The sequence below is a fragment of the Lissotriton helveticus genome, chromosome 3_1 (genome assembly GCF_964261635.1).
Source record: "Lissotriton helveticus chromosome 3_1, aLisHel1.1, whole genome shotgun sequence".
NCBI lineage: Eukaryota > Metazoa > Chordata > Amphibia > Caudata > Salamandridae > Lissotriton > Lissotriton helveticus.
The window spans coordinates 1,538,120,917-1,538,148,429 of NC_136061.1; the positions used below are offsets into that span (position 1 = coordinate 1,538,120,917).

At 47.9% G+C, this 27,513-nt stretch overlaps 1 protein-coding gene across 1 annotated transcript in view; it reads right to left on the minus strand.

The window, feature by feature from the left end:
* Nucleotides 1–27,513, minus strand: part of ARCN1 (archain 1 coat protein complex I subunit delta) — a 137,449-nt gene that overhangs the window by 72,844 nt on the left and 37,092 nt on the right. The window contains exons 3-5 of the mRNA XM_078682233.1: nt 13,772–13,951; nt 13,250–13,455; nt 10,158–10,322 (exon numbers count right to left, since the gene is read on the minus strand). Of these exons, the coding sequence (XP_078538359.1) occupies nt 10,158–10,322; nt 13,250–13,455; nt 13,772–13,951 (551 nt within the window). The remainder of the gene's footprint in view (nt 1–10,157; nt 10,323–13,249; nt 13,456–13,771; nt 13,952–27,513) is intronic.

The following is a 27,513-nucleotide window of genomic DNA, read 5'->3' on the forward strand; positions in this document are numbered from 1 at the left end:
TGGAGAGTGAGGGAGAGAAGAGAAGTGTGAGGCACAAGGACGGAAAGCGAGGAGAGGAGCAGTGTGAGGCAGAAGGATGGCGAGTGTGAAGGAGAGCAGTATGAGGCAAATGGATGGAGAGAGTAAGGAGGAGAAGAGCACTGCGAGATCTATAAAAAGGACTGTGAGAAGATTAGCATAAGGCACAAAGAAGCTGGTAGTGGGACTGGTTGTGGTAGTTTGTGTGGTGATCCTGGTGGTGGTGGATGATCAAATCAGATACAGGCTCTCCCCTTTCACCCACGAAATGAATATGCTACTTACCAGTATGCAACTGTTCTTGGCATGTAGGGCTGCTGACATTCATATCTATAGCATAGATCGCCGCCTAGTGTTGGGTCCGGATGATTGCACATTGTTGTCCTGGAAGAGTCTTCGAAGTATCACGAGATAGGTGGCTCCTCCCCTGGACTACAGGGCGCATGGGCATCGACTCCATCCTCAGATTGTTTTTAGCCATTGTGGCAAAGATGGAGTGTAACAGTGTAAGCGATGGCCATGCTAAGAGTAAGTGTAAAAAAGTCTGCAGCCGCTACAGGCGCCGGGGAGGAGGGCGGGCGATATGAATGTCAGCAGCCCTACATGCCAAGAACAGATGCATACTGGTAAGTAGCATATTCAGTTCGAGGCATGTGGGCTGCTGAATTCATATCTATAGCATAGAATACATAGCAGTCCCTCCATTAACGGCGGCTGCCTGTGCCAGCTGCAGAAGTCTGAAAAAGTGTTTTAAGAACAGCCTGCCCTACAGCTGCCTGGAGTGCACATCTACACAGTAATGTTTAGTAAATGTGTGTGGTGTAGACCATGTGGCTGCTCTACAAATATCTTCCAAAGGGATATTACCAAGGAAAGCCATAGAGGCCCCCAACTTGCGAGTGGAGTGGGCTCTGGGAGGGACCGTCAAAGTGCGCTTAGCCTTGTGATAGCAAATCTGAATGCACTTAACGATCCACCTGGCTATACCTGCTTTGGAAATGGGGTTGCCTTTGTGCTGGGCTGAAAAGGCAACAAAGAGTTGTTGTGTTTTCCTAAAGTCTTTGGTCCTATCGATGTAGTACATCAAAGCTCGTTTGACATCAAGAGTGTGGAGCATTCTTTCGGCCACTGTCTCTGGGTTTTGAAAGAACGCAGGCAGTTCAATGGTCTGATTGACATGGAACTGCGAAACCACTTTAGGAAGAAATTTAGGGTTAGTGCGCAGCACCACCCTGTTTGAGTGAATCTGTATGAATGGCTCTTGTACAGTGAGCGCCTGCATCTCACTAACACGTCCTAGAGACGTAATAGCAATGAGAAAAGTCACTTTCCACGTTAAGAACTGAATCTCACATGAATGTAGAGGCTCAAAAGGTGGGCCCATCAACCTGGTGAGGACCACATTGAGGTTCCATACAGGAGCTGGCGGGGTCCTGGGAGGGATGACCCGCTTCAGCCCTTCTAGGAAGGCTTTAATGGCAGGCACTCTGAAGACGGAGAGATGCTGCCTGTTCTGGAGATAAGCCGCTATGGCGGATAAGTGTATCCGAATGGAAGCATATGCAAGATTGCATTAGTAAAGATGCAACAAATAACATATGATGTTGGGAATGGACGCATCAAGCGGGTTGATGTGGCGTTCAGTAAATAACAAACCGCTTCCATTTTGCTGCATAGCAGGCTCTAGTGGTGGGCTTTCTCGCCTCCCGAATGATATCCCTGCATTCAGGAGGCAAGTTAAGGTAGCCAAACTCTAAGACCTCAGGAGCCAGATTGAGCTGTTGCGGATCTGGATGCTGAATGTTGCCATGGTTCTGCGTCAAAAGCCTGGGTGTGAGGTTCCCATGGGCCGGCTGAAGGTGCGACTTTGGATAGTTTAGTGAGAAGCCCAGACCGTGAAGAAGGTGAATGGTGTGGGACATGTCGGCGGCGCACTGTCGGGCCGACTTTGCCTGAACCAGCCAGTCGTCCAGATAAGGGTAGACATGTACGTTCTGTCTCCTGAGGTGCGCCGCCACTGTCGCCAGACATTTGGTGAACACTCTGGGGGCCGTGGTCACTCAGAAAGGAAGGACCTTGAATTGATAATGCCGATTCTGAATGGTGAATCTGAGGTATTTCTTGTGTGATGGATGGAGTGGAATGTGGAAGTAAGCATCCTTGAGGTCCAAGGTTGCGAGGAAGTCCTCCTGATTGAGTAGCGGAAGAACTTGCTGCAGCGTTAGCATGTGGAAGTGTTCTGAGAGAATGTACTGGTTTAGGGGCCTGAGGTCCAGAATAGGCCTGAGGGACCCGTCCTTCTTCGGGATTAAAAAGTACAGGGAGTACACTTCTGTGCCTTCTTCCTCCACTGGCACGAGCTCTATAGTGCCTTTTTGCAGCATGACAAGAACTTCCTGCTGCAATAAGTGCAAATGCTCTGTGGACATAGGACGGTGTTTTGGTGGTTTGTTGGGTGGAGTGGATGTGAGCTCCAAACAATAACCAAACTGGATAAGTTTCCTGACCCACCTGTCTGTGGTGATGGATTTCCAGACTGGCAGGAACTGCTGGAGTCTCCCTCCGACAGGTGTGGAAGGGTCGGGGGGCAGTGACAGGACGTCACTGTTTGTTGGAGGCGGAGGAACGGGAGTTGTTGTTGCCCCGGCCTCTGCCCTTGGCGTTGTTGCCCCGATAACCTCCTCTACTTTGCTTGGGGTAAGAGGATTGCGCCCCACCTTTATTGAATTGTGTTTGCTGGGACATCTGGCCTCTGGAAACACCTCAATTGCTTGAGCGACGAAAAGTGCTCCCCCTAAACTGTTGGGACTGGAGAGCTCCCATGGACGTCTCGGTATCCTTCTTTATTTTTTCCAAGGTGGTATCCACCTCAGGACCAAATAATCTGTCAGGGTTTACCGGCTGGTTGAGGATGGTAGTTTGGATCTCAGGCTTAAACCCGGAGATTCTGAGCTATGCCGGACATCTCAACATCACACTGGTGTTAATTGCCCTGGCTGCAGTGTCGGCAACGTCTAGTGCACACTTAATTGAAGCGTTGGAGATGAGCTTCCCTTCCTGTATTAGCATCTCCGCTGCCTCTTTATATTGGTCTGGGAGATGTTGCAACAGGGTCTCTAGTGTGTCGTAGTGCGCCCTGTCATACCGAGCCAAGAGTGCCTGCGTGTTAGAGATACGCCAGATATTGGCCGCCTGAGTTGCTACTCTTTTCCCTGATGCCTCCAGCACTTTGGATTCTTTGTCCGGGGGAGGAGCTTCACCAGTGGTCTGCGAATTCGCCCTTTTGCAGGCATTAGAAACGACCAGGGAGTCCAATGGCAACTGGCCCTTGATGTAGGTTGGATCGCCAGGTGCCGGTCGTTATTTTTTTTTTTCAATTCTAGGGTTGACCACCCTTGACCGCGTGGGTTCCTTAAAGATGTCCGCAGCATGTTTCAGGACCCCCTTTAGCATCGGGAGAGTCTTCACAGTCTTTTCAGCTGTTGAAAAAGTGTCAAAGAGGAAGTCCACCTCCACAGGGTCAGCATGCAGCTCAACGTCGTGGTTTTTTACCGCCCTCTCGATCAAGGCATTGAATGCCGCAGAATCCTCTGTGGGAGAGGTCTTGACGTTGTAGACCTGAGGGTCAAGGGCGGGTTGCTGATCCCCTCAGTCTCCTGCCTCCACCCATGAGTCCTGTTGTTCATCAGGATCTGTGTTGGCAGGAAAGTTGTATTCCTCGTCCTCATCCCCAGCATCCTCAACATCCGAATAAGTTGGTGAGGGTGTGGCAACTCTTTGAGTCCGAGGAGCCAGTGGTTCTACCCAGACCGGTGAATCCGAAGCAGGCTTTTTGCGCTTTAGAGGAATTGTGTATGACTCCAAAGGCGTCGTCGCCGTAATTTTCCGTTTGTAAAGCGTAAGCTTCCCGGTGTCGGCATCGATGAAACGCTCCGACTGCTCCTCCACCAATGGTGGTCGATGCTTCTGGCCCCCAGCCGGGTGAGGAGGCTTCGACCCCGCAGAACCCTGCAAGTTCGCTACGGGCACCGACCGTGGCGCGAATGCCTTCGGTGCCACCTTCGGCAGCAACGTGAAGAGGATTGGCGTCGAGGACTGTGACGTGGGGACTGACTGCTTCGGTGCGGAAGGTGTCTTGGGGTCTTCCGCCGAACCTTGTCCCTGATACGTTTCAGGGAGTCCGAGACCTGCTTCGTAAAGGAAGCGGACGGCTTCGTCGACACGACAGATGATCTCGGTCCACCAACGTGTGAAGACTCGAGCGTCGATGACTTGGGCTGTTCCGGCCGAGGCTTCATCGGGACGGCATCCTGGGTAACCGTTTTTGGGGCCCCAGTCTTCGGCTCGACGCCCTTGCTGGTCTTCGTTCTTGGACTTCGGCTCGACGCCTTTGCTTGGCTCTGGCTCGGCGCCCGTCTTGAACTTCGGCTCAACGCCCTTGCTTGACTCTGGCTCGACGCCCTCCTTGGACTTCTGCTCTACGCCCTTGGTCAACTTTGGCTGGACGCTCTTGCCCGACTTCACCGGGTCGACAGCTTTCTTCGGCCTGGGTTGTCCCGACACCTCGGAAGACGAGGGTGTCAACAGGGGAGCAGACGTCTTCGGTTTCCATGGCGTTTCAACCACTTTCGGTTGTGTCGATACCAAAGGTTTCACTTTCGGTTTCGTTTGACAATGGCGGCTCCACCGAAGTGTCCGTAGCCGGGCCTGGAGGCGGGGCCGTGGATCCTGGTAGAAGGTCTTGGGTAAGGCCGAGTAGCGATCCCTCGACCTGAGCCTTTGTAAGTGTTCGAACGGGGCATAGCTCTTCCTCTGAGCTATCTTCCATGGCCCCATAGGCCTAATTGTCGTCTCCTACCTCATCGACGACTTCTTCTACGTGTAGGCCTTCGACATCCACCTGATAGTCGTTGTCGATCTCCTCCGCTGGAGGTGAAATCTGCAGCTGAACTTCATGTTCGTCTGCTTCCTCGCTGTCGAAGATGTCCACCGGTGCCGGGGCCGACTGCCGGGCCTCCATGCGCGCCACGCGCCGAAGCCGAATCGTCTTCTTCGAACTAAACCGTGAACAAGCCATACAGTTGGCTTCATCGTGGTCCGGCGACAGGCACTTGTTGAGAGAGCACACTTTGTCCATGAAACACCCGTTTACTCCTGCACACACAATTTAATACATGCATGCATGCTTCACAGCATTTGAGCAACATTCTCCACTTATTTGCACTCTTCTCTGCTCAAATCATGTGTGTGCACTGGCATTTCGGCTGTGAACAAAGTTCTCCTCGCACACAGCCCCACAGTGCTACCCCACTGGTCTTCACTACGGAGTAAGCACCAATAAAAAGACATGGGAAGGGGACAGGTCCATGTGCAAGCAACGACAGAGTGGTGGTGGGGGGGGGGGGAAGAGGGGTTAACCACATGTAGAGTTGGTGGGTAAAAATCTGGCAACACTGCCTGCAACATACTTTCATTGAGCTGTAACAGTCCCCGAGGACAGACATATCACACATATCTACACATAATCCGTAATTGTATGCCACTACACATTTTAATTGGAGCCCCAGGGAGATAAAGCCCACATTTGTTTTAGTTACGTGGAGATAAATAAATTGTGACATGAAGAATGAGTGCCAATGGACCAAAACGGTGAAAAGAAAGAAAGAGTGTTTACCGAGTTTTAAAGGAGACCATGTAACTCCTCCAGGAATTACAAAAGTTTGAGAGGTGCAGTCAGTAATATGATTAGCAAGAAAAAGTTCATGAAATGTATAGATCTTCTGTTCCTTCTTTATTGGTTTCTTTATTTCTTTCTTTATAAAATACAGAGGCACAGCCAACGCGTTTCATTCCCTTTCGTGCCTTGGGAATTTCGTCAGGGCAAAAGTTTCACCGTCTCAGTCCCATAATTCAAGGGAAAAGCTGCGTGTTCACCGTAGGCGCAGATGAAATGTATTATCAAATACCAGACTGTCCAGTACCTTCATGTAGGGTAGTATTCCAGACGGAAATCCAAATACGTTCCTCCGTGTATGGGGAATAATAATGCTCGCAGACAGAGCGTACGATAGTTCTTGCCCCCCGAGGGGCGGTGGTATGTCCTATGCGCCAACAGTTCCTTCAGATGGGTATAAACTCGATGCCGGGTAGCGTCTGTTTAAATTACCAAGGGCAGTGTGAGGCACTGCCGTAATACCTCTGATAGGGTTTACGGCACCGTCTGCTCCTCCGTCTGTGTTCGGGGAAAACGATTTCCCCGAACACGGACGGAGGAGCAGACGGTGCCGTAAACCCTATCAGAGGTATTACGGCAGTGCCTCACACTGCCCTTGGTAATTTAAACAGACGCTACCCGGCATCGAGTTTATACCCATCTGAAGGAACTGTTGGCGCATAGGACATACCACCGCCCCTCGGGGGGCAAGAACTATCGTACGCTCTGTCTGTGAGCATTATTATTCCCCATACACGGAGGAACGTATTTGGATTTCCTTCTGGAATACTACCCTACATGAAGGTACTGGACAGTCGGGTATTTGAGAATACATTTCATCTGCGCCTGCGGTTAACACGCAGCTTTTACCTTGAATTATGGGACTGAGACGGTGAAACTTTTGCCCTGACGAAATTCCCAAGGCACGAAAGGGAATGAAACGCGTTGGCTGTGCCTCTGTATTTTATAAAGAAAGAAATAAAGAAACCAATAAAAAAGGAACAGAAGATCTATACATTTCATGAACTTTTTCTTGCTAATCATATTACTGAGTGCACCTCTCAAACCTTTGTAATTTTTGCGTCTAATAGACATCCTTGGCAGTGGATGTGGAGAGTGGTTGCACCACAACAACTTACGAAACAGAGGAAGTTAATGTGCTAAACCTTGGTCTTCTGCTGTGGGCTTTTGTCTTTGAACTCCTCCAGGAATGCTGATGCCGTGTAGGGTCCCTGGGAGCTTCCGATATGATCTGGAGCCAACGGAGGGAGGGAAAGTGAAAGCGTGCCATGCGCGTGCTGTGTTGAAACGCCAGCCCTACGCGGGGACAGGAGATGTGCACACATATGGAGTGTACATCCCCTGTCCGTACGCGTGCACATCTCCTGTCTCCCTTCCGCCCAAAATGCGACAATAGATCTAGCCAAGGCGAGCAATGCATGAGCTGCGTCGCCAGGCAAGACCTATAAACAAGGTTAGTCACTTACAGGTAAGTACTCAGTTTTGTAGTTCAGTCTCAGGCTGGTAGTACTTACACAGGTCAGGTAGGTAAAGAGTGCACCCTCAGCAGCACAGGGGAGGCCGGGTGCAGAGGTAGGGCCCGATGTGGTGCTGTGGGGACAGGGGGTACTACGAAGAGCACCAGTCACAGGTAGGTACCTGCGGTTTCTGAGTCAGGGCCCAGTGATCAAAGGTAGGCAAAAAGGGGGGCACAAGTAGTCACCAAAAGTGCACCTCCAGTAGCACTCGGGCAGCAGGGTGCAAAGTAGGCATCAGACTTCCAATGCAAAGCAATGGAGGATGTTGGTTGTGAAGAAATGCTGCAGGCTCGGCACAGAATGCTTGGAGGAGGAACCCACGACAGGAAGGCGAAGTTGGAGTACTGCTGGACATGGAGACCCCCTCGGTCGGGCACCCCAAGGCCAGGGGGCTGCAGCTGCAAGGGTGTCCTTTCGTGTCGGGTTTTCTTCAGATCTGGTCGCGGTCAGGGGGACCCTTCAAGATGCAGGCATCACAGTAAAGATCGGAGCTCTACCAACATTGGATCTAGGTCAGCATCGCCGGGGGGACCTCGCTTTGGTGTTGGGCCACTCGGACCAAGGGCATTGGTTGCAGAGTGGTGCAGGCATGCAGTTCCGTCCGGATCCGGTGTCTGGGATGGAGTTGGTGGTTGGACAAATCCGATGTCCACGGGAGATCAGTCTTTCCTTGCAGGCACGGAAGGTCCCCGGGGTTCTAGCAGGCTGCTGGCCGCAGGACGCGCCGGTTTCAGCTTGCAGGGGTTACGAAGCAGGGGTCAGGCCCGTAGGGCTGGGGCTAAAGCAGATGTTGTCCTCTTCTCTGCAGCATGGCTCTTCGGTCCTTCTTGTCGAATCTAATGAGCAAGGTTCAGGGGTGCCCCTAAATACTAGATTTAGGGTTGTTACAGGGGAATGCAGTTGGGACCATCAGGTCCCTTCCCTACACCGACTCAAATGTCACGCGCTGGGGGCATATACCTCGTCCTGATTGGGGGAGGGGGGGGGTGTTCCCAATCTTTAAGATGGTGGGCACAGATGTGTGCTTCACTTGACTTCCCCCACTTGAGGGGTGGGATTGGCAAAGGTGGGCACACCTCCCTTTTTCACTAGGTTTTCCCGTCGATTCTCCTGCCCAAAGTGAGGGTCAGAACCAGTGGGAGCCAGCTGCTGATAGCAGCAGAGGCTGGGGGTAGCTAACAAAGATAGCAAGCCTTTGAAGCTTCCCCTTCGTGGACCCAGCCCATTCTAGGCGTGGAGGCATGACACCTCTGCCCAGGATGTTCTTTGTTTCAAGTTAGGACTGAGAGAGCAGAGAGGTCTCTACCCTGGGGTCCAGAAACCTGCCTGGTGATGGCAAATGGCTGGTAGCCAGTCAGGAACCAAAACAGGGCTGGCCATTTTTCAGGGGGCATCTAAGATGCCCTCTAAGTGCATTTTACATTAAATCCAGCAATGGCATCAGTGTGGGCTTAATGCGCTGAGAAGTTTGGTACAAAACGTCCCAGTTTTCAGTGGAGCCATTATGGCGCTGTGGAGTTCGTAATGACAAACTCCCAGCCACTAGACTCAAAATGGCTTCACTGCGCTTACGTCTGTGAACGGCAAAGACACTGTAGGGCCATACTGCTCATGCAACTATTCCCTCACCAGTGGTATGGTGCACCCTGCCTTTAGGACAGCAAGATCTGCTAGAGGTGTGACTTAGCCATGCCACAGATAGGGGTGGTAGGCATGGTACCCAGGGATGGGTGCCACATCAACTCTTCAGTTTAGTCTGTACCAAGACACGCAGCCTGAAATGGCAGTGTGTGGGTGTTCTGGTGAGGGGTCTCTGAGGTGGGATAATACATGCTGCAACCTTCAGAGGCCCTCTCTGGTCTCAAGGCCCTTGGTACCAGGGGAACAATTTACAAGAGACTTACATTGTGGCGCAGAGGTGTGCTAATTGTGGAGACAAGGGCACCGTTTTGGGAAAGAACACAGGCCCTGGGAACCTGATTGGCAAGGACCCAGGGCACACTAGTTGGCAACATGTATCTGGCAAAAAGCTTGAGGGTAACCATGCAAAAAAGGGCACTTTCCTACATCTTAGTATAATTTTACTATGTGACACAATTTCTTGTGGGATTGATGCAATCCACACAGGGCCTCTTCCCTAGTTTTCCACTTCTTCGCAAGCTAACCATTCCCCAGGTAATCCCCAGTCCTGATGAGACAATAATATACTCACAGGGTCCAAACACCATCCACATCTTCAGATAGACCATTGCTTGAAATAAACCTATGCTAATCTTCCTCAGTGTTACTATATTTTCTATAGGCAAATACTGTATATGGCTGTCTAATACCAATACCACACACATTGTTCCCACAAACTATTACCTGGCTATTGTTTTTCACTTGGGGTATTTGAACTTGACGCTAATTTTTGCCACTGTGCTCATTGAGTTGCATTCTCTTTTTGAACAACTTATTTCTCTCATGCGAGTTTTCTTCATATTCCTTTGAAGATTGAATCATGACAGTTATATTTTGGGGACTTACTAGATATTTTATATATGAGTTCAATGTGAATGCTTGTTTAAACTTGGTGTATTACATTATGGGCAGTTAGCAAAAGTTTCAAGGACAACATGAGCTTAAATAAGTCACTATATTTTCAGCCATTATCATAATAAATTGCTAGGTTGGCTCATGTGAGCTCCCCTATGACTAATACACCGCAGTACCTACTGAGAAGTAGAAAAAAGCAGATCCTTCAGACAAGGATGAGATTTCTGCTCAACCTGCAATAACTAACAGTATTTTTAATAATGAAATAGATTTAGGGGAACAGAAAGAAGAAAATAACATACACCTGCTTCACACCAAGAAGGCACACGCCTTACTCCAGCCTCTATACCAACCTCTCCATGTTGACAGGTGGTGCCAGCACCTTAGCTGCCTCCGTTGTACGCTTGCCGGTGGTAGAGGTCATGATTGTTTCACCTTCAGACTTCAGTTTGTCCACAAAGTTATCCACCTCTTTCCCTTTGGCCCCAAGCTTTAGTGCTTTGCTGGATCCCGAAGGCCTTAGAAAGCAATGGAAAAAGCACATTTAGGGTTTCACTACAAACTACAGGTGTTTAAAGAATGAGAGAATACTGGAAATACCATATAAACATACAATCACTGATGTTCTCGAGTAGGTAAGAACTTGGGGGTAAACATTTCCCTTACTGTATCAGAACAGAAGTTTTGCGGTGAAAAAAAGCCTTATCAACATTCATAAAATCCACAGAGATTGCAACATCCCTAAACTGGTGCTTTTCTATTCTGTGGCAAAGACAAGAGTGTGCTTCACTCAAAAATAGAGACTTGGATGTTTCTGGGTGCCGGCACAAGCTAATATTAGTCGTGTAGCAGTGTTTGCGCATTGATGTGTAGGAGAAGTTAATGTCACAGAATGCACTGCAATTTTCAGGTCATTTCAAAATACTTCAGGGACTTCAGTAAAATGGAGTTTAGCTTCATGGCTCCCAACAACAAATGCGGCAGGCTGAAAGATATCAAACGGATATCTTAAGTGCTCAATTTAACTCACAAAAGTTAAAAGGAAAACACGTCACAAGTATACATACAACAACAAAGGCAGCAGAACCAGTTTCGTTCACAAATGGAGCACAGACATCAAGGGCAGCAGTGTGAACTGTCCTTAACCAAGTTACAACACAGGCAGCATCAGTGCCAGCTTTCCTTACACACAACATGTACATCACAGGCAGTAATAGTGAAGAATTTCCTCATACAGAACAGCACTGTACAGGTGTAGGAATTCTAAGCTAACAAGTTCATTTTTTATACACAAGGACAAGAGAAGAAACTGCAATAGCACACAACAGAGGGAAGCCTTGGGGAAGTTTCCTTAGAAAAATACTGCATTATGAACCTGGTAGCTACAGAACAGCCTTTCCACAAAAACATATTCTGGTGGTTAAGTATAGTCAAGATCAAAGTGGGGTTTCACATCCTGGATAAAGGATAGTGGTTTACTGGCCACTTCCACCCAACGCCAAATAAGGCACATTCATACAATAGTTTGGATCAACCATATGCCTCTCTCAGACTGCCCAAAGACAAAACAAACTACAATTGTGGGGGGCACACTTTTGGTTCAATCATGTCAACTTCAATCAAAAAAGATATTACAAGTGCTAATTTCAAATTCATTTCTTATTCTTAATTTGAACCCACATTCATTACATGAACTCAGCCAACCTGAATCTCACAAGTAAAACCTTATTTTACGAAGGCACTGCCACAAACCAGTAATATGCAAGTAATAGTTGCAAAACTCAATAATCTGCCTTACATTCCAGTCTGACACTGTATCAGGCTGCTTGTACAAATTCAAGGGGAGGTCAAGTTTTACTCATGAAACCTGTGTTGCCTGAGGTCATGTAAAGATTTTGAGACCAAATAAAAAAAAACAAAGTTTGTAATATAGCACTTAATTTTTGCATGTATTGAAACAGACATTATTAAAAGAAAAAAAAAGCTTTCATCACTTAAAATGTATGTGGATGTAGGGTGCTGCTAAAGAGAATTCAGCAGCAGGCGAGTGCAGATAATGCTTGCTACAAACACTAATCTCAACTTATCCTTTTTTCTTCATATAACCAAGAATACAACATACTGGTTCTTCACCTGATACAAAAGAGGCTCATCTTGGAAGCTCGTAGGAAAACATTTCCGGTCAGAGGTAGGTAAAACATTCCCCGAATATCCCCCGTTAAAAATTCTATTATCTATAAAAGGCATTGGCGTGGTTCAAAGCCAGTGCATATAGGGTTCCCTGGCCATGCCATGAGTAACATCTTTAATTTTAAGCGACAGCATTCTGCAGAAATTGTCACACTTGAAGAGGATTAAGATTTTGAAAATTTCTTTTGGTATGCTTGGCAGTTGGCTTAGATACATGAAATTAGTTTTGAAAGTAGACTCGGACTTTGGAGTCACGAAGTAAAAAAAAAAACCAATCAAGAGCGGGAACTGAGCAAGATATAGATTAGTGTCTTGTTGCCAAGAAATAGCTATTACTATTTTCTAAACTGCTTACATGAGTTACCAATAGAGGACTACTGCAGCAAGGGTGCCAATAACCAACACCACAAGAGGGATTGTGACACTTGCATGTAAAGCTTGCTGAAGGGCAGGTACTCTGGTCCAAGTGCATTTGGGCCCTCGTTTATAGAAGGAATTCGCTTCTAATATGCTTATTCAAGACTTGTCATTCTCAGCCTAGGTTGTTCCCATTCCGTCCTTTTTTTTACCCTATATTTTGTCACTTGCATGGTTTAGCCTACGCCCCCCCCCACCCCCTTCATGGAAAGTTGTGTTTCCTGTCCACTAAATAGGGAAGTTTGTGCTCAGTGATGCACTTTCAGCATCATTTTGCACTCCCCATATATTAAAATCTAAAACTCATTTCAGATGACATAATTATTTGTCCTAAATCGTGCAATCTGTCATCTTCAAGTTATATTTGCAATAAATGCTATTCACTGAGACTCTGTATCTCACTTCCCTAGTTCAACAGCGATAGGAAATTTCATGCCTTGGTAACCAGCCTGCACCATTAATATTTATACATAAATTAATTTTGGTAGACTCTCTGAATAAAGAGGTCATAGTAGTATGGTCCTCCATACCACTGTCTTGGTGCAAGCTTGATTTCAGGGTTCAAAAGATCCTTCTGCTCTTTCTAGATTTCTTATAGTGAAGTCATGGCGTCACTTTCCTTGATGGTGAAATGGTGTAGGATTACTTATCTTGAACCTTGTTGGCAGGTAAGAATCAGCTATCTTTGGTCAAAGATAATCAAGATAGCTGGGTCTCCTTGGGCCGCCCTGAAGATACCAAGATGGGGCACTCCAAGACAACTAATGGATACTTAGTTGGGGTCTCCTCGACATAGCCCCAAGCTCGCTGGCATCTGTATAGCACACCCTGGGACTACCTTGCTGGAGTCTGTGACACCTTGGGTTTCTCAGTCTCAATGATGGTCTCTGTGATCATAGCCGTTGCTGTGCCACTGGAGACCGCTAAGTTGCCAAAACCGCCAAAGTTGGGAGCTTTCTTTCCCTGTCTTTCAGCATCCCGGCGGGCCTGCTGCAATTCTTTGGCTTTCCTTCGCATTTCGGCCTTGGCCTCACGCTCTTGAGTCTGAAAGGCAAAAGAAGGAAGAAAGTTACAACCGCTGTATCTCCAGTATCTCAAATAATACCAAAACCCTTGTACAAACATCTCAACAATAAATCTTGTGAGAGACATGCTCCTTTTACTCTTTCTATGTATAACTGATGAAAATCTATATCACCTATGCTTCTATAGTTTCAGTAAAGTGCATATAAAAAAATTACGGGCCACTACTCTCCATATTACATCTGACTCCGAAAATTCTGGTTTTAATGTTAAACATTGAAAACCTAGTTGATATTAAAACTTGAAACCCAAAGTGCATGAAATGCTGCCCACTCACCTCCCGAACAGCTCTGAAAACCTTCTCCTCGTGAGAATCCATTTCTGTGAAGGTTCGAATCTGAGCAAGGTTGACATTCTCACGGTACCCTAGGGCCACAATCTCATCAAAGGCAAAGATCAAGTCGAAACAGTGATCTGAAATCTCATTCTCCTCCAGTGCACGACAGTACTCGGGAATCTGATGAAAACAGAAAAAATAGAAATATGGTAAGAGCTGAAAATGTGTTAATGGGTAAATGATATAGTCCTCTTAGGTACATGACCTCCCATCCTCTGTAACTATCTTAGCACATGGCATGAAACTGCTGCAACAGTAGTGTCGGCCTACATTAAGGAAAAACAGGGAAGGTCAGAGGAAAGCATGCCCTCATTTTGAACAATCTAATTGAAACCCCTAAAATCCTGTTTTTCAGTTTGCTCACCTCAACACATCAACAAGATCAACCAGCTGCATAGAAAAATGATTCATATCTATGGCTGGTGTCTGACTCAATCATTTTTCGAATATTAAGTTGCAGAAGTTCAGTAAAGGCCAGGGACAGATTATGCATTTCCAGAAGGTGTACCAGCTATTTTACTCTGCTATGCGAGAGCTCCTGACTGTTGATTAAAAAACATGAGCAGCAATTGTTTGATCTTAAAACATTATCTTAAATAAAAATGAGGAAGCTAATATATATGCTGCACTTGTTAGGTTGTTCCCCGATTTAGTCTAAATCTGGAGAGCAGGGACCCCAATGGGACTGGTTGCAGTGAGCTAACCATCCCCCTCTGCAGTCTATTCTCCCTATGGGACCAATGAAGATTTGGTTCACTTTGGAGACCACACTCATTCATCAATATCGAAGAGGCAGCTTTGAAATAATTCACCAGTTAACAGATCCCATATCAAAAGAAGGCTTGACAAAAACCTGTCTCAGCCTAGTATTTCTATAACAGACCTGGCAAACCACTGAGAAAATTCATTACTTGCGAGATGCATGTTTGCTGCCATTTACATACTTGTGTTGACTTGGTGAATTATGTACATTTGTAAGTCTTTGGGTCCGTTCATTTAACAAATCATGTGCAGTCACCGCAGCTCTGCTTCATAAGATAGATGTGTGTCTGATAGAAGGATCTATATGAAACCTGCAGGTCACATGTTCACACCTTTCATCTCTGATTAATTATTTCGCCCTACAGAGACTGATAAATTCAAGTTTTAAATATTCAGCTCAGTAAGCACAGTCTTGAGAAGCCGAACAGAGTGCAGACACTCCATTGGGAAAACCAACTACTGTATAAATATACATTTTTTGCTTGATTTACACAAATGTCTTCACTTCTTTTCTTGGACTGCAAGTTGTGATCTAGAATGCAAATTTATCACCTGTAATAGTAAGAGTTGATGGAGCTCTGACCCACTCACTACTTAGTAGCAATAGAAATCCTGCTTAGAGGGAAATATGAATATGTGCCATAGAAGTAAACATTTTCCTTCGATAATCAAAACAGGTTGAACATTGGAAAACAAATGTAAGAGCAACCTAAATAAGGTAAAATCTGGAAAAATGCAGACTGTGCAACACAGTAATAAAACTAACCGAAGTGCAGGAAATTTAAACTACTGAACTGTAGCAAAAAGCAGATTAGAAGGCATCATAAACCCTAAAATGTTAGCACAATATATAGATATGCATTAACAATGTAATTAGCCACACAGCAAATTGTTTTTCCAAGTCATCACAAGATGCTCTACAGAAGGTTCTTCTTAGGAACCAGGAAGGACAAGGAACAGAATACAGTATAACTACACCACAATGCGGATTCAAATTGCTACAAGGAACAAGCATTGGCATAGCCAATAGGTCTCGCCTTTGGGACATTGTGTTTAGCCAGAACTATTGGCTTTACCTATGTTTTTAAACTATGCTGTAGAGCATTGTGGCTGCTGTACACTACGTTGAAAAGTTATACCAAAGTGTTAGAAAAGCAGTCACAGAGCACGACAAAAAGTAGAGCAGAGTGAGAGAGCAAGAGTCACAGGAAGTTAAAGAGAGTAAAAGAGACCGAAAAAGATGCCAACTTAAAATGGAAACTTGAAAATGGATTTGCTCCAATTTGCAGTTGGATAAGACAGTGGTTCCCAAACTTTTTTAACCCGTGGCTCCCTTGACCTAATTGGCAGTTGGCCGTGGCTCCCCACCATTTTTTTACCGGTGGGCGGGTGGGAAAAGAAAGAAAGAAAATGGGCCTTCGCTTGTTACAAATGAAGCCTGTGCGCGGCGTTTGTTCAGTTGGTGGTGTTTGTGTGTTGGTGCTGTAGGTGTTTTGTTAGATGACTGTTGGTGTTTGATATTGGTGGTAGTGCAAAAGGAGTTGTAAGCCGTATAGTGTAGTTAAATATAGTAAATGTTTTTGTTAGATCTGTTAATGTTACATGTTGGTGCATATTAACAAATCGTAATACAATTTTGTTTTGAAAGTTCACGTTTATTAAGTATACATGTGATACAGCGAGTGCTGGAACTTGCCTTAAACCGTGATCCAAGGGTATTTCCTCTTTAGTGGCTCTCCACGTGCTGGGCACTTCGTAGAGGTCTGTAGAATTTCCGCCCCTCGGTCGTGGGGTATTAAGATAACAAGAGCAGTGGCTGCCTTTTCATGAGGTTTGGGGGGGTAGCTATGACAGGATTAATCACCCTAAACTGCAGTTGCCAATCGTGCAGCAGGTGAAGTGGCACAGGAGTGAAAAAGTCGAGACAGCAAGAGAGAAGTGTTAGTGGGTGGATGGAGAGACTGAGTCGACGGGTGGATTCATGGATCATTTGGAAGGGGGTGGTAGGTGAACGGTTATGTCGGTGAGTGGGTGGCTTGGCAGATGTCTGTGGGACCGCCATGACATGAATCGCACTGATAAGAATGAGTCACCGACAGAAGGGGGAGGGGGTGCTAATGAGAGGGTAGTGATGAAAAGTGTGCCACTGGGCAAACCGAGAAGGAAGAGATATGTTTTACATGCACCAAGGGCTTTCTCTACCCATATGTGCGGGTAACTCACTTCTGACCCCCCCACACTAATCAATGCCACCTTAAAAGCGCGCAAAGCCTCCTGCACGAGGCACCCGTGCTGCGGACTCTCATCGGAGGGCTCCGAGATGTAAAGAGCTGGCTAATGTCCCAGAACTGCTGCCTGTCCCACGAGCACAGTGATGGTGTGACCCCCGGAGTCTAGGCGCTGACCGATACTCACACCTGCAGTGATGGGTGAATGCCCAGAGTCAAAGTGCTTAATTAGGGGCAGGGCAGCCTATTCAACACGGAGGCGGGGGCGAAAGAAAGTGACATGCTTAGTGCGACTTTTACACTTCTTTTCCCACATCGTGCGCGTCGCCCCTGGCTCCTGATAACGGCGCACCAGGGCGCCGCGGCGCACAGTTTGGGAACAAATGGGATAAGATGACAGCATAATGTGCTGGAAATGGAGATGCTTCTTCAGTTGTATTCTTTCTACAGCATTTGCTAATCTTATTTGGTGCTGTTATAAAAGAAACCTAGCCTTCTCCCAAATCAGGTGTCTCACTGTCTCCAGAGAAAACAAAGCAGGAAAATAAATAGTAATTAACGGAGCACTCTTATTTCATGCTCGCCTATCGGTGGTGTGAGGAGCTTTTGACAGATTAAACACTTAGAGCCCTGTAGTTTTGCTTTTACTTCGGATTCCACCTCCAAGTGGCAGCATTTTTAGCGTTCTTTCTGTGTATCAATACATCTGTAATTGCGCTCCCCAAGCCAGCGCTAAAGCAAGCGGTCCCTGTTTTTCAAGGAGTTTCTATAGTAACAAGATCTCCTCTCATGAAATGTAGGTCTCTATAGAAAGCCTTCAGTGCCGGGCTTCACTTCCAGATGCACGTGACCGGGGCATGCAGAGGCCGTCATTCACCACCACAAAGAGCAGGATCCTGGCACGGCACACCTGGCTTTAAAGCGTTCCCATTAAAACTCAGCACGTAGACTGGAAAGGGCAACGCGCACCGTGGCCCTAATATTGCCCCAGCTAAAGCAAAACACCAACAGTAAGGCATAACAAAGAAAAATACACGCCTACCTTATGCGACCCTTCCCTGAGACCGGACAAGCACGAGGTGGAATGGGAGCATTTATGGGGAATTGCAGAGATGAATGTCCCAAAATATGTCTTAAATGACGTTTAATAAACACCTGGGCAAAACAACTTACCAGGGATGAGGCCACGCTATAATGTAAGTACATGCGTAAATAGGAGGGCGTGCGAGCTCCGCTGAACCAAAGAAAGGTTGAAGCTATTGTTAAAAATAAAATGCCTACAAGAAACGGAAAAATAAATTAAAAAAACAAGCGAGCGCGCCTCGCGCTACGCCTGGTGAGTGGTGTGCGATGTGCGCGCGCTGAAAGGGTGCCCGCGAGCGATGAGCCATGACGAGACAGGATAGCCAGATGGCACCTGTGCTCGTAGCCGCGACTGTAAACGCACACTCTAGGCCTCACAGAAAGCTGTGGTTGGCTTTTTAAAGCCCACTTACTAAAAGTCTTGCCAGAGCAGGGCATGTGCTGGCTTAGGTGAGACCTAAAAACTTAAAACATTTAAAAAGGAATCATCTAAAAAATGATCAGGGTTCTTGTCAGACAACGCACATCAACTTAAGTGGCAGCGAGCATAGGCAGAAAAGACTAACTAACTCAACAGCAAATCTCGTCGGTCTATAGTACAATTTACAGAATGTAAACATTATTCAAGTCACCGCAGGATATTGCACGAGAATCAAACAAAGTGCAGTACGGGTTTTCACCAGAGTCAACTTGAAAGTAAACCTCCTAAGGCAGTTAAACTGCTGCTGCCAGAGGTGGATACCCTAGTGGAGCAGTTCCTACTTTAACACGGAGATTCTATTCTAAATTTTCAAGAAATATTTGCTCAGTACACAGCTGTGTAGAAAAACTTAATTACATTCAATATCTGTTTAATCTGGGGTGTTCCAGCAGATTCCTCGTCTTTTGAATATCCTCAAATGCCAGACAAAATATGAACCAATTTTTGCCAGCAAACACTTTTTAGCATATTCTTGTGGCACCATATGGACAAAGTTGAGACTCGCCCACCAAGTCTTTTTTCATGCCCCATCAAGGCATGTAGAGAGGAACTGGGAAAGCATTAACAACACGAATATGATATGTTTGCATACTTTGAAATCGTATTAATCGTGCCTCTAATTCGTCATGAGTGAGGTTGTGAAGAATCTGTGGGAAAATACAGTGGTCACAGGAAATATTATCCAAGCTAGGCATTTTGTTTTCAGATAAATCCTTTTTCCTGCATATTTCACACCTTATGAATGAGTCTTAAAGCAACCCATTCATTAGGATGGATTCAGTAGAGCAGATTACCCAAGAAAGTCATAAAACACAACCCAGGCAAGGTATCTAACCCTGCGAGACATTAATGTTTAGCAAAAGTATGCAAGGATAACCATGTGACCGCCTTGTAGATGTCAACGATCGGAAGACCTCTGTTGAGAGCCGTGGATGTGGCAGTGGTGGAAAGAACATGAATGCCAGATGGAGGTTCTTTCTCAGTCCAGGTATAGTGGATTTTGATATAAAAGGCGACCTACCACAAATAGTGTACTTGGTCACTGCTTTAGCGTTCTTGGCACTGACGAACAAGTTATTTACCTGCGGTAACAATACATCTGTAAGACACATTTGTAGTGATAGATTCCTTACCTTAAAATTACCCCCCGCCGTCAGACTGGATCCGGAAAGTTTATCAGCAGTACCCCTGCGCGTCAGAAGGTGGCGTCATGCGGCTCCGCGTCTGTCGTCGTGTTCGCCGAGATGACGTTGCGGCAGCTACTTAGACGCCACCCTCGCGCGCTGACGTCAGTTCTGTATACGACTTCCCGCTCCAGAAAATGCAGCGTCATGCAAGATACTGACCATTGGTACCTTAAAACTGGGGCCCTGAAAGGGATGACCTTACCCCAAAAATCAGTTCGCAGAAGGGGGAGGACAGGTGGGGCAGTAAGGAATCTATCTCTACTAATGTTTCTTACAGATATATAGTTACCGAAGGTAAGTAACTTGTTCATCTGAAAAAAACACAGTGATAGATTCCTTACCTTAGAATAGATACCCCAGCAATACCAACCCCGGTGGTGGGTCTGCGAACCAAGATCACACCAGGAAGTCCCGGAGAACAGAACAGCCAAAAAAGCAGTCTCTCCGGACTTGGCTGTCCAGGCAATAGTGCTTAGTAAAAGTGTGCAGTGAGGCCCAAGTAGCTGTCTGACAGATGTCTTGCAGGGGGACACCACATCCCAATGCTATAGTGGCTGCCGTCGCCCCTGTTGGAATGGGCACGCAGCCCCACCTGAGGCTCCTTCTTAGCCAGAGAATAACAGGCTTTAATACACAAGACGACCTATCTAGATATAGTCCGCTTGTGTACGGCCCGACTTTTCTTGGCGCCAACGTAGCGAACAAAGAGCTGGTCATCCACCCGGAACTGTTGCGTGCGGTTCAGCCTCTCTTCCTCTCTAGAAGGATGCGGAGGCAGAAAGAAGGTGGGCAAAGTGATGGTCTGCCCAATGTGAAAGGCAGTGACAACCTTTGGCAGAAAGGATGGACGTGTTCTGAGCACAAGCTTGTCCGGATAGCAAGTTGTGCAGAACGCTGCGGCGCGAGCAATCTACGGATTGAATAGACGTGCCAGTGCCTCGGCTCTGCTTCAGACCTTGCACTGGTTGCCAATCCGTAAGCGGATCGCCTTTAAGACCTTGACTCTGACTTATAAGGCGCTTCATGTGACGGGGGCTAAGTATCTCCAGAGGAGACTCACCTTTTACCAACCGGCGCGCTCCCTGAGGTCAGAATCTTTACTTCTGGCGACCGTTCCACGAGTGAAGTGAGCACGCCTGGGAGGCCGCTCCTTTGGTTTGCTGGCGCCCCAACTGTGGAACTCTTTGCCCCTGTCACTTCGGGGAGCTTCTAGTTTATTAGCCTTCAGAAAGGACCTTAAAACGTGGTTATTCTCCCAGTAGGCCCCCTGTGTCTTGTTTTGTTATTTTGTATCTGAAACTCTCTTCTTTTAATGTGTTATGTTAGTTTTACTGCAGCCTCGTTAATTAAAAGCGCCGGGACACTCTTTTTGAGTAGCCGTGCGCTCTACAAAAGCCACTATAACATAACATAACATAACAGATAGAAAAGGAGGTTTACAAGAAAGAGCCTGGAGCTCACTCACTCTCCTGGCAGAGGTGCTGGCAACCAGGAAAGCAGTCTTCAAAATCAGCAGATGAAGAGGACAGTTGTGAAGAGGCTCAAAGGGAACGCACATTAAACATGTAAGAACCGGATTCAAGTCCAACTGTAGCATTACAAAAAGAATAAGAGGGAAAAGAGGAGTAATGCCTTTGAGAAATCTATTTACAAAGGGGACTTGAAAAGAGAGGGCTGATCAGGGAGCCTGAGAAAGGCCGAAAAAGCAGAAAGATGGCCCTTGATAGTTCCCAGAGCAGAGCCCTGCTGGGCCAAAGAAAGGATGAACAGAAGAACTTCTGAAAGAGGGGCAGAAAGGGGATCCACAGCCTTTGCTGTGCACCATGCCACAAATTTGTTCCACCTTCAGGCATATGCCAACTTAGTGGAGGGGCGCCTGGCTGCCAGGATGACAACACAGACTTCAGGAGGCAAGTCAAAGGGAATCAACTGCTGCCGTTCAATCTCCATGCAAAGAGGTGGAGACTGGACAGGTTAGAGTGGAGGACTGTTCTTTGCTGCTGCAACAGAAGATCCTCCCGAAGAGGCAGTCGGATCGGGGTATTGATCGTGATACTGAGTAGCTCGGGATACCAAACTCTTCGAGCCCAGTCCGGCGCCACAAGAATGATCCGTGCCCGGTTGCACCTGATTTTCTTCAGCATTCTGGGAAAATGTGGTATAGGCGGAAAGGCGTATAACAGACCGCAACTCAACTCGCGACGAAAAGCGTCACCTAGCGAGTGCCGCCTTGGAAATTCCAACTAGCAGAATTGCTGATATTGCGCTTTCTTTTCAGTGGCGAATAGATCTAACCAAGGCTCTCCCCACCGTCGAAAGAGACCTTGCGCACCGTCCAAGTTCAGACGCCATTCGTGATCCATCATGCACCTGCGGCTGAGTTTGTCCGCCCTGGCATTCAATGAACCTGCCAGGTGTTGAACCACAAGGGAAATGCCCTGCCGTTTCAGCCAGGTCCAGAGGCGCAGAGCTTCCTGACATATGGTCCACGACCCCACCCAGCCCTGTTTGTTGCAGTACCACATAGCGTTGGTATTGTCTGTGAACACCTGCACCACTTTCCCTTTGGCAGAGGGAAGGAATGCTTTCAGTGCAAGTTGGATCGCCAGAAGCTCCCGAAGGTTGATATGGAGCCTGGACTCTGCCAGAGACCAGAAGCCTCTGATCTCCGCCTCTCCCATGTGGCCCCCCATTCCAGGAGGGACGCGTCTGACACCACTGTGTGCTCCGGCTGGGGAAGGGAGAGGGATCGGCGCCGGACTCAATGTCGGTTCATGAGCCACCACTGCAGCTGCTGTGTGGTGCCCACTGAAATCTGGATGTAAATCGGCCAGGTTCCCCTAATGCTGCGCCAATTGGAACTTCAGGTCCCACTGCAGAGCCCAGATATGCCATCTGGCATGAGTGACCAGCAGGATGCAGCAGGCCAGGAGGCCCAGCAGCCTCAGGGTCATCCTGACAAAACCCGGGATAGAAGCCAAACGATCGGAATCATAGCCTGAATATCCTGGACTCGCCGTTCGGGAGGATAGGCCAGAAACTGAGTCGTATCCAGAACCGCTCTAATGAAGAGGAGCTTCTGAGAGGGAATCAGATGCGATATTGGCACATTGATAGAGAACCTCAGCAAATGCAGGAGGTCGGCTGTAGTCTCGAGGTGGGAAACGACTGCCTGGGGCGAGCCCGCCTTCAACAGCCAGTCAACGAGATGGAGGGAAGACTGGAACCACTGATCTGCGCAGATGAACTGCGACCACCGCCATCACTTTCGTGAACACCCGAGGGGCGCTGGTAGGGCCAAAGGGGAGCACGGTAAACTGAAAAGATTTGTAGCCTACCGTGAACTGCAGGTAACGCAGGTGGGCCAGCAGGAGGGGACTGTGGAAATAGGAGTCTTGCAAGTCCAACGCTACCATCCAGTCTCCAGGGATCAGAGCAGTCAAGACCTGAGCCGAGTTAGCACCTTGAACTTCTCCTTCCGGAGGAAGCGATTGACATCCCTAAGATCCAAGATAGGACACAGGCCCTTGTCCTTCTTGGGCACCAGAAAGTAGTGGGAATAACAACCAAGTCCTACTTCTGGCGCAGGAACGTGCTTGATGGCCCCCTTGGCCTAGAGGGCTGCGACTTCCTGTTGAAGAAGTGCCAAGTGATCCCCGACATGTGGTGGTACTGGGGGGTCATGCCTGGAGGGGGAAGTCTTGGAGGGGTAGTCTTGAAGGGGAGGGAGTAGCCCCTTCAGACTATTTGTAAAACCCACCTGTCTGAAGTGATGGTGCGCCAGTGGGGGCGATGGTGGTGAATCCTGCCGCCCACTGGCATTTGATGGGCCTGTAAGACCGGACTAGGAAGGTTTTGGGGCAGTGGTGGCCGGGGTGGAAGTGGACTGACCCTGCGGCTGGCCCCTTGACCCGCCTCTGCGGGTTCCACATCCGTGGCCGCACTGAGACTGCTGCAGCCTGTGGCTCTGAAGTGAATGTGCTGGGGCGCCTCTTCCGTGGCCACGAAAAGAGCAAAAACCAGAATGTGGAGGAGGGCGAGAGGCCATAAGGCCCAAGGACTTGGCTGTAGCCCGTGAGTCCTAAAAACGCTCCAAAGCACTATCTGCCTTGTTGCCAAAAAGGCGAATGCCATCAAAGGGCATGTCCATCAGGGTAATCTGGACATCCCCTGAGAAGCCAGTAGTCCTCTGCCAGGCGTGGTGGCGGAGCGCCACGGTCGTGAAAATCGCTCTGCCGAGCGAGTCAGCGGTGTCAAGGCCACACTGTATTGTGAACTTGGCTGCATCTCTCCCATCAGCAATAGACTTCGAGAGCACTGGCCGTGCCTCCTCCAGACACTGAGGCAGCACTTGCACCACCGTATCCCACACAGAGAGGGAATAACGGCCCAAGAGGCATGCAGTGTTCACTGACCGCAGCCCTGAACTGATGGAAGAAAAAATCTTCTTCCCAAATTGTTCCAGTTGCTTGGATTCTCTGTCCGGGGGTGCGGTAGGGAATGTGCTCTGGGACGTTGAGGGTTGGACAACCAAGCTCTCAGGGGTGGGGTGCTGGGAGAGGAAAATGGGGTCGCCTGGGGCAGGGCGATGGTGTCGGTCAAAGTTCCTATCCACAGGAGCCCCTGTGTTGGGTCTGGATCTGGTGCCCAAAAGAACGTCAGAGAGTGCCTCATTAAAAGGCAGCAGTGGCTTCGCAGAGGTAGCCACCGCACTTCTGTCAGGAGGTTAGTCCTGACAGCCACCGTAGGGAGTTGGAGGTTGAGGGCCTCCGCCACCCTACGCAACACCATAACTTGCACCCTACTCCGTAGCCAAGGTAGGAGTGAGCGAGCATGCCAAGGTCAGGCTAGACAATGGTGTAAAAAGGCCCCATCGCCATTCCGACTCAGTGTCCATGTCAGGCTGAAGCCGGGGCGAGGTCTTCCGGTGCCACGGGTGAAATTGGAGGTGGTGCCGGTGGGGTCGGAGGAGGTGTAACTAGGTCAACCGGGATCCAGGCCTGGATCCTTGGGGGCCCTGCGGCGCCGGAGCCGGCAGTGATGCAGGAGCCGCCGACAGTGAAAGGCGAGGGCCCCCAGTCAGGCCCGCGCTAGCCCAAAGAGGCGGGCCATGGCTGACAGAAATTCCTGCAGCTGGGCCGGAGTCGCCGACGGACCCGGGAAGGGCGGGTAGGCCGACGACGACACCGTAGGCTCCGCTGGAGCCACGGGGGAGGCACCACCCTCAGTCGCAATGGAAAATTCGTCGAGCGATGATGCTTTCTCGACTTCTTGTGCTTCGTCCTACCTGACCCAGAGTGCGAAGACTTTGATCCTGAAGAACGATGGTGATTGCTCCGCGACTGGTCCCTCGACCTCCCACGGAACCGGGACCTTGAGTGGCGCGGAGCTGACTGCTAGACCTCAAGCAACTTTCAGGATCGCTCCCGCAAAGTCTTTGGCGCCATGGCCCGGGAGTCGGGGCACGACTTGGGGTTGTGGTTGCGCCCCAGGCAGTCGAGACACACACGGTACAGGTCCATCACCAACATCATCAGATGACAGTCCCCGCAAGACTTGAAACCGGGCATTCCTAAAACACCAGGAGTCGATCAACTAAAAAAAAAACGATACAAAAAGCCTAAAAAAACTCAGTCAAAAAATGACTGGGGGTACCACTCTCTCCGGACCTGCGCTTGCTGGCGCGGAAAAAGAAGGAACAGACGTCAACGCACAAGGGCGGCATTTAAGTAGCTGCTGCAAAGTCATCTCTGCGAAAACGGCGCCAACGACAGACACTGAGCCGCACAACGCCACCTTCCGACGCGCAGGGGTACTTACTGCTGACGAAAACTTTCCGGATCCCGTCCGATGCCTGGGGGTAATTCTAAGGTAAGGAATCTATCACTATGTTTCTTTCAGATAAAGCCCACAACTGCTGATTATCCACTATGCCCCAGCATGCGGGTTCAATGTATTATAACACTGTTCACCAGGGTCTAGTCTATGCATTCACTCCTACTCCTTGGTGAACGAAGAGGAGGAAAGAAAAATGGAAGGATAAAGGACTGACCAACATGAAATGTTGACACCAACTTCAGTTACAAAGACAGACAAGTATAAAGAACTAGTTTTTCCGGAACGTTGGCCAGACGAAAAGAGCCTGAAGTTCACAGACCCTATTGGACTAAGTCTCTGCCACCAAGAAGAATATCTTCAGGCAGAAATTGAACAAGGCAACATTTGCATCGCATCCAATGCAGATGCCATAAGTAACATGAACACAACATTTGACTCCCACTGGGGATCAATGAACTGATTGGGAGGAAACAAGTAAACTTTTCAGAAAATACACCACTAGTGCAGACTTAAAGAAGGTTGGTAAGGGAGACACATGGAGGTGTATAGGACGGCCAAATAGTGTTTAATAATAACCTGGGCCAGTTCTGATGTGCAAGAAATAGTGTGAAATGTACAACATCGAAAAGGTGAGATTGAAATGGGTCAAGACATTCTGATTTTCACCACTGAACAAGGTTGTTCTGGTGACCTGCCTAAATAAATGTAGGTCTTTCTGACAGCGAAGAGGACATGCACAATTTCAGACGTCAAGACGGACACTAATTGACATCGCTGTATCTGCATGTCATCAGTCGCAGTGTTTAATACTTAGAATGAAGAACCTAGTCTCCCTGTTGTGAGAGCATGTCAAACCTGAGCAGCAGAGAAGATGGGGGCAAATGCAAAGTTCTAACAGATTAGCAGACCAAACCATCCCTGCCCAGTCCAGGAGCCTCATGCTCAAGCCTTCTGCAGGTCTCTGGACATCGTGGGGTCAGAGCACTGTGGCGGCATCCTCCAGGGAACCATTCAGAGGAAGTTTTTGGTACAAAACCCAGGACATTTCTGATTCTGGGCAATGTCAAAGAGATCGAGGCATGGACACTCCAATATGAAAAGAAAATGTCTAACTTCAGCATGAGGATACCACTTGTGGGGTGCTGACTCACATCTGCTCACATTGATGGAGCCTGCGAAGAGTTCCACAACCAAGAAAATGTCTGTTGCTGAGCCCAGGTCCGCAGACAAATCATCTTTCAATACAGTTTGTGATGGTATATTGCCCAAATGGACACCTTAGCCCAGCAAGGAGACATCTGTAGCCACCATAGGGCTGCAACTGCAGCCTGAAGGTCCCATCACACGCAAGATTGGAGGGACACTTCCACAGTGTAGATTTGTTGCAGCAGAGTCGAAAATCTACACCCAAACACAGATGCTCCCCTGATGATGGAGTACTGGTAATTGGGGTTGTGAGGAGCACTCCGATTTAATCCAAATAATTGTTCCAGAACATATAAACTTTTCCACTGGTGCTATGATTATTCAGGGTAGTCAGTCCTGAGAAATGAATTGATAAGTTATGGTGAGTGGTGTCCCACCTAATCATGCACTGTTCACCTGGTGCTATGCACTTTAAGCAATACTCAAAATATTATACCATATTAAATGTTCGTGATGATAATTCTCACATTTATTCAACGATTCTTTGAAGTAATTTGTACAAAAAAACTTATGTATGTTATTGTTTCATCATAACAATTTGCTCATATACATATACAAATCAATTGTAGAAGCATAACAGTCTGTACAACATTTTAACTGAGTTTTACATTTCAAATAATCAACATGAAGCCCAATGCATTTCGGCACATTAGCTGTGCCTTCATCAGGGGCAGTTCTAAAAGAAATGAGAGAATAATATATGTCAGTGTCTATGTATTGGGAGACATGGGGGGTTAAAAAAGTTATGATGTTTGGCGTACCTTGATGTTCAACTGCTGGTAACGAACTATCCGTGAATACCAACTCTACAAACCAAAAAAAATTTTTTTGCAGTAGATAATACTAATGTATGCTCATGAGTTAAATATTGAGCAATAAAAATATCTGTGTGACATA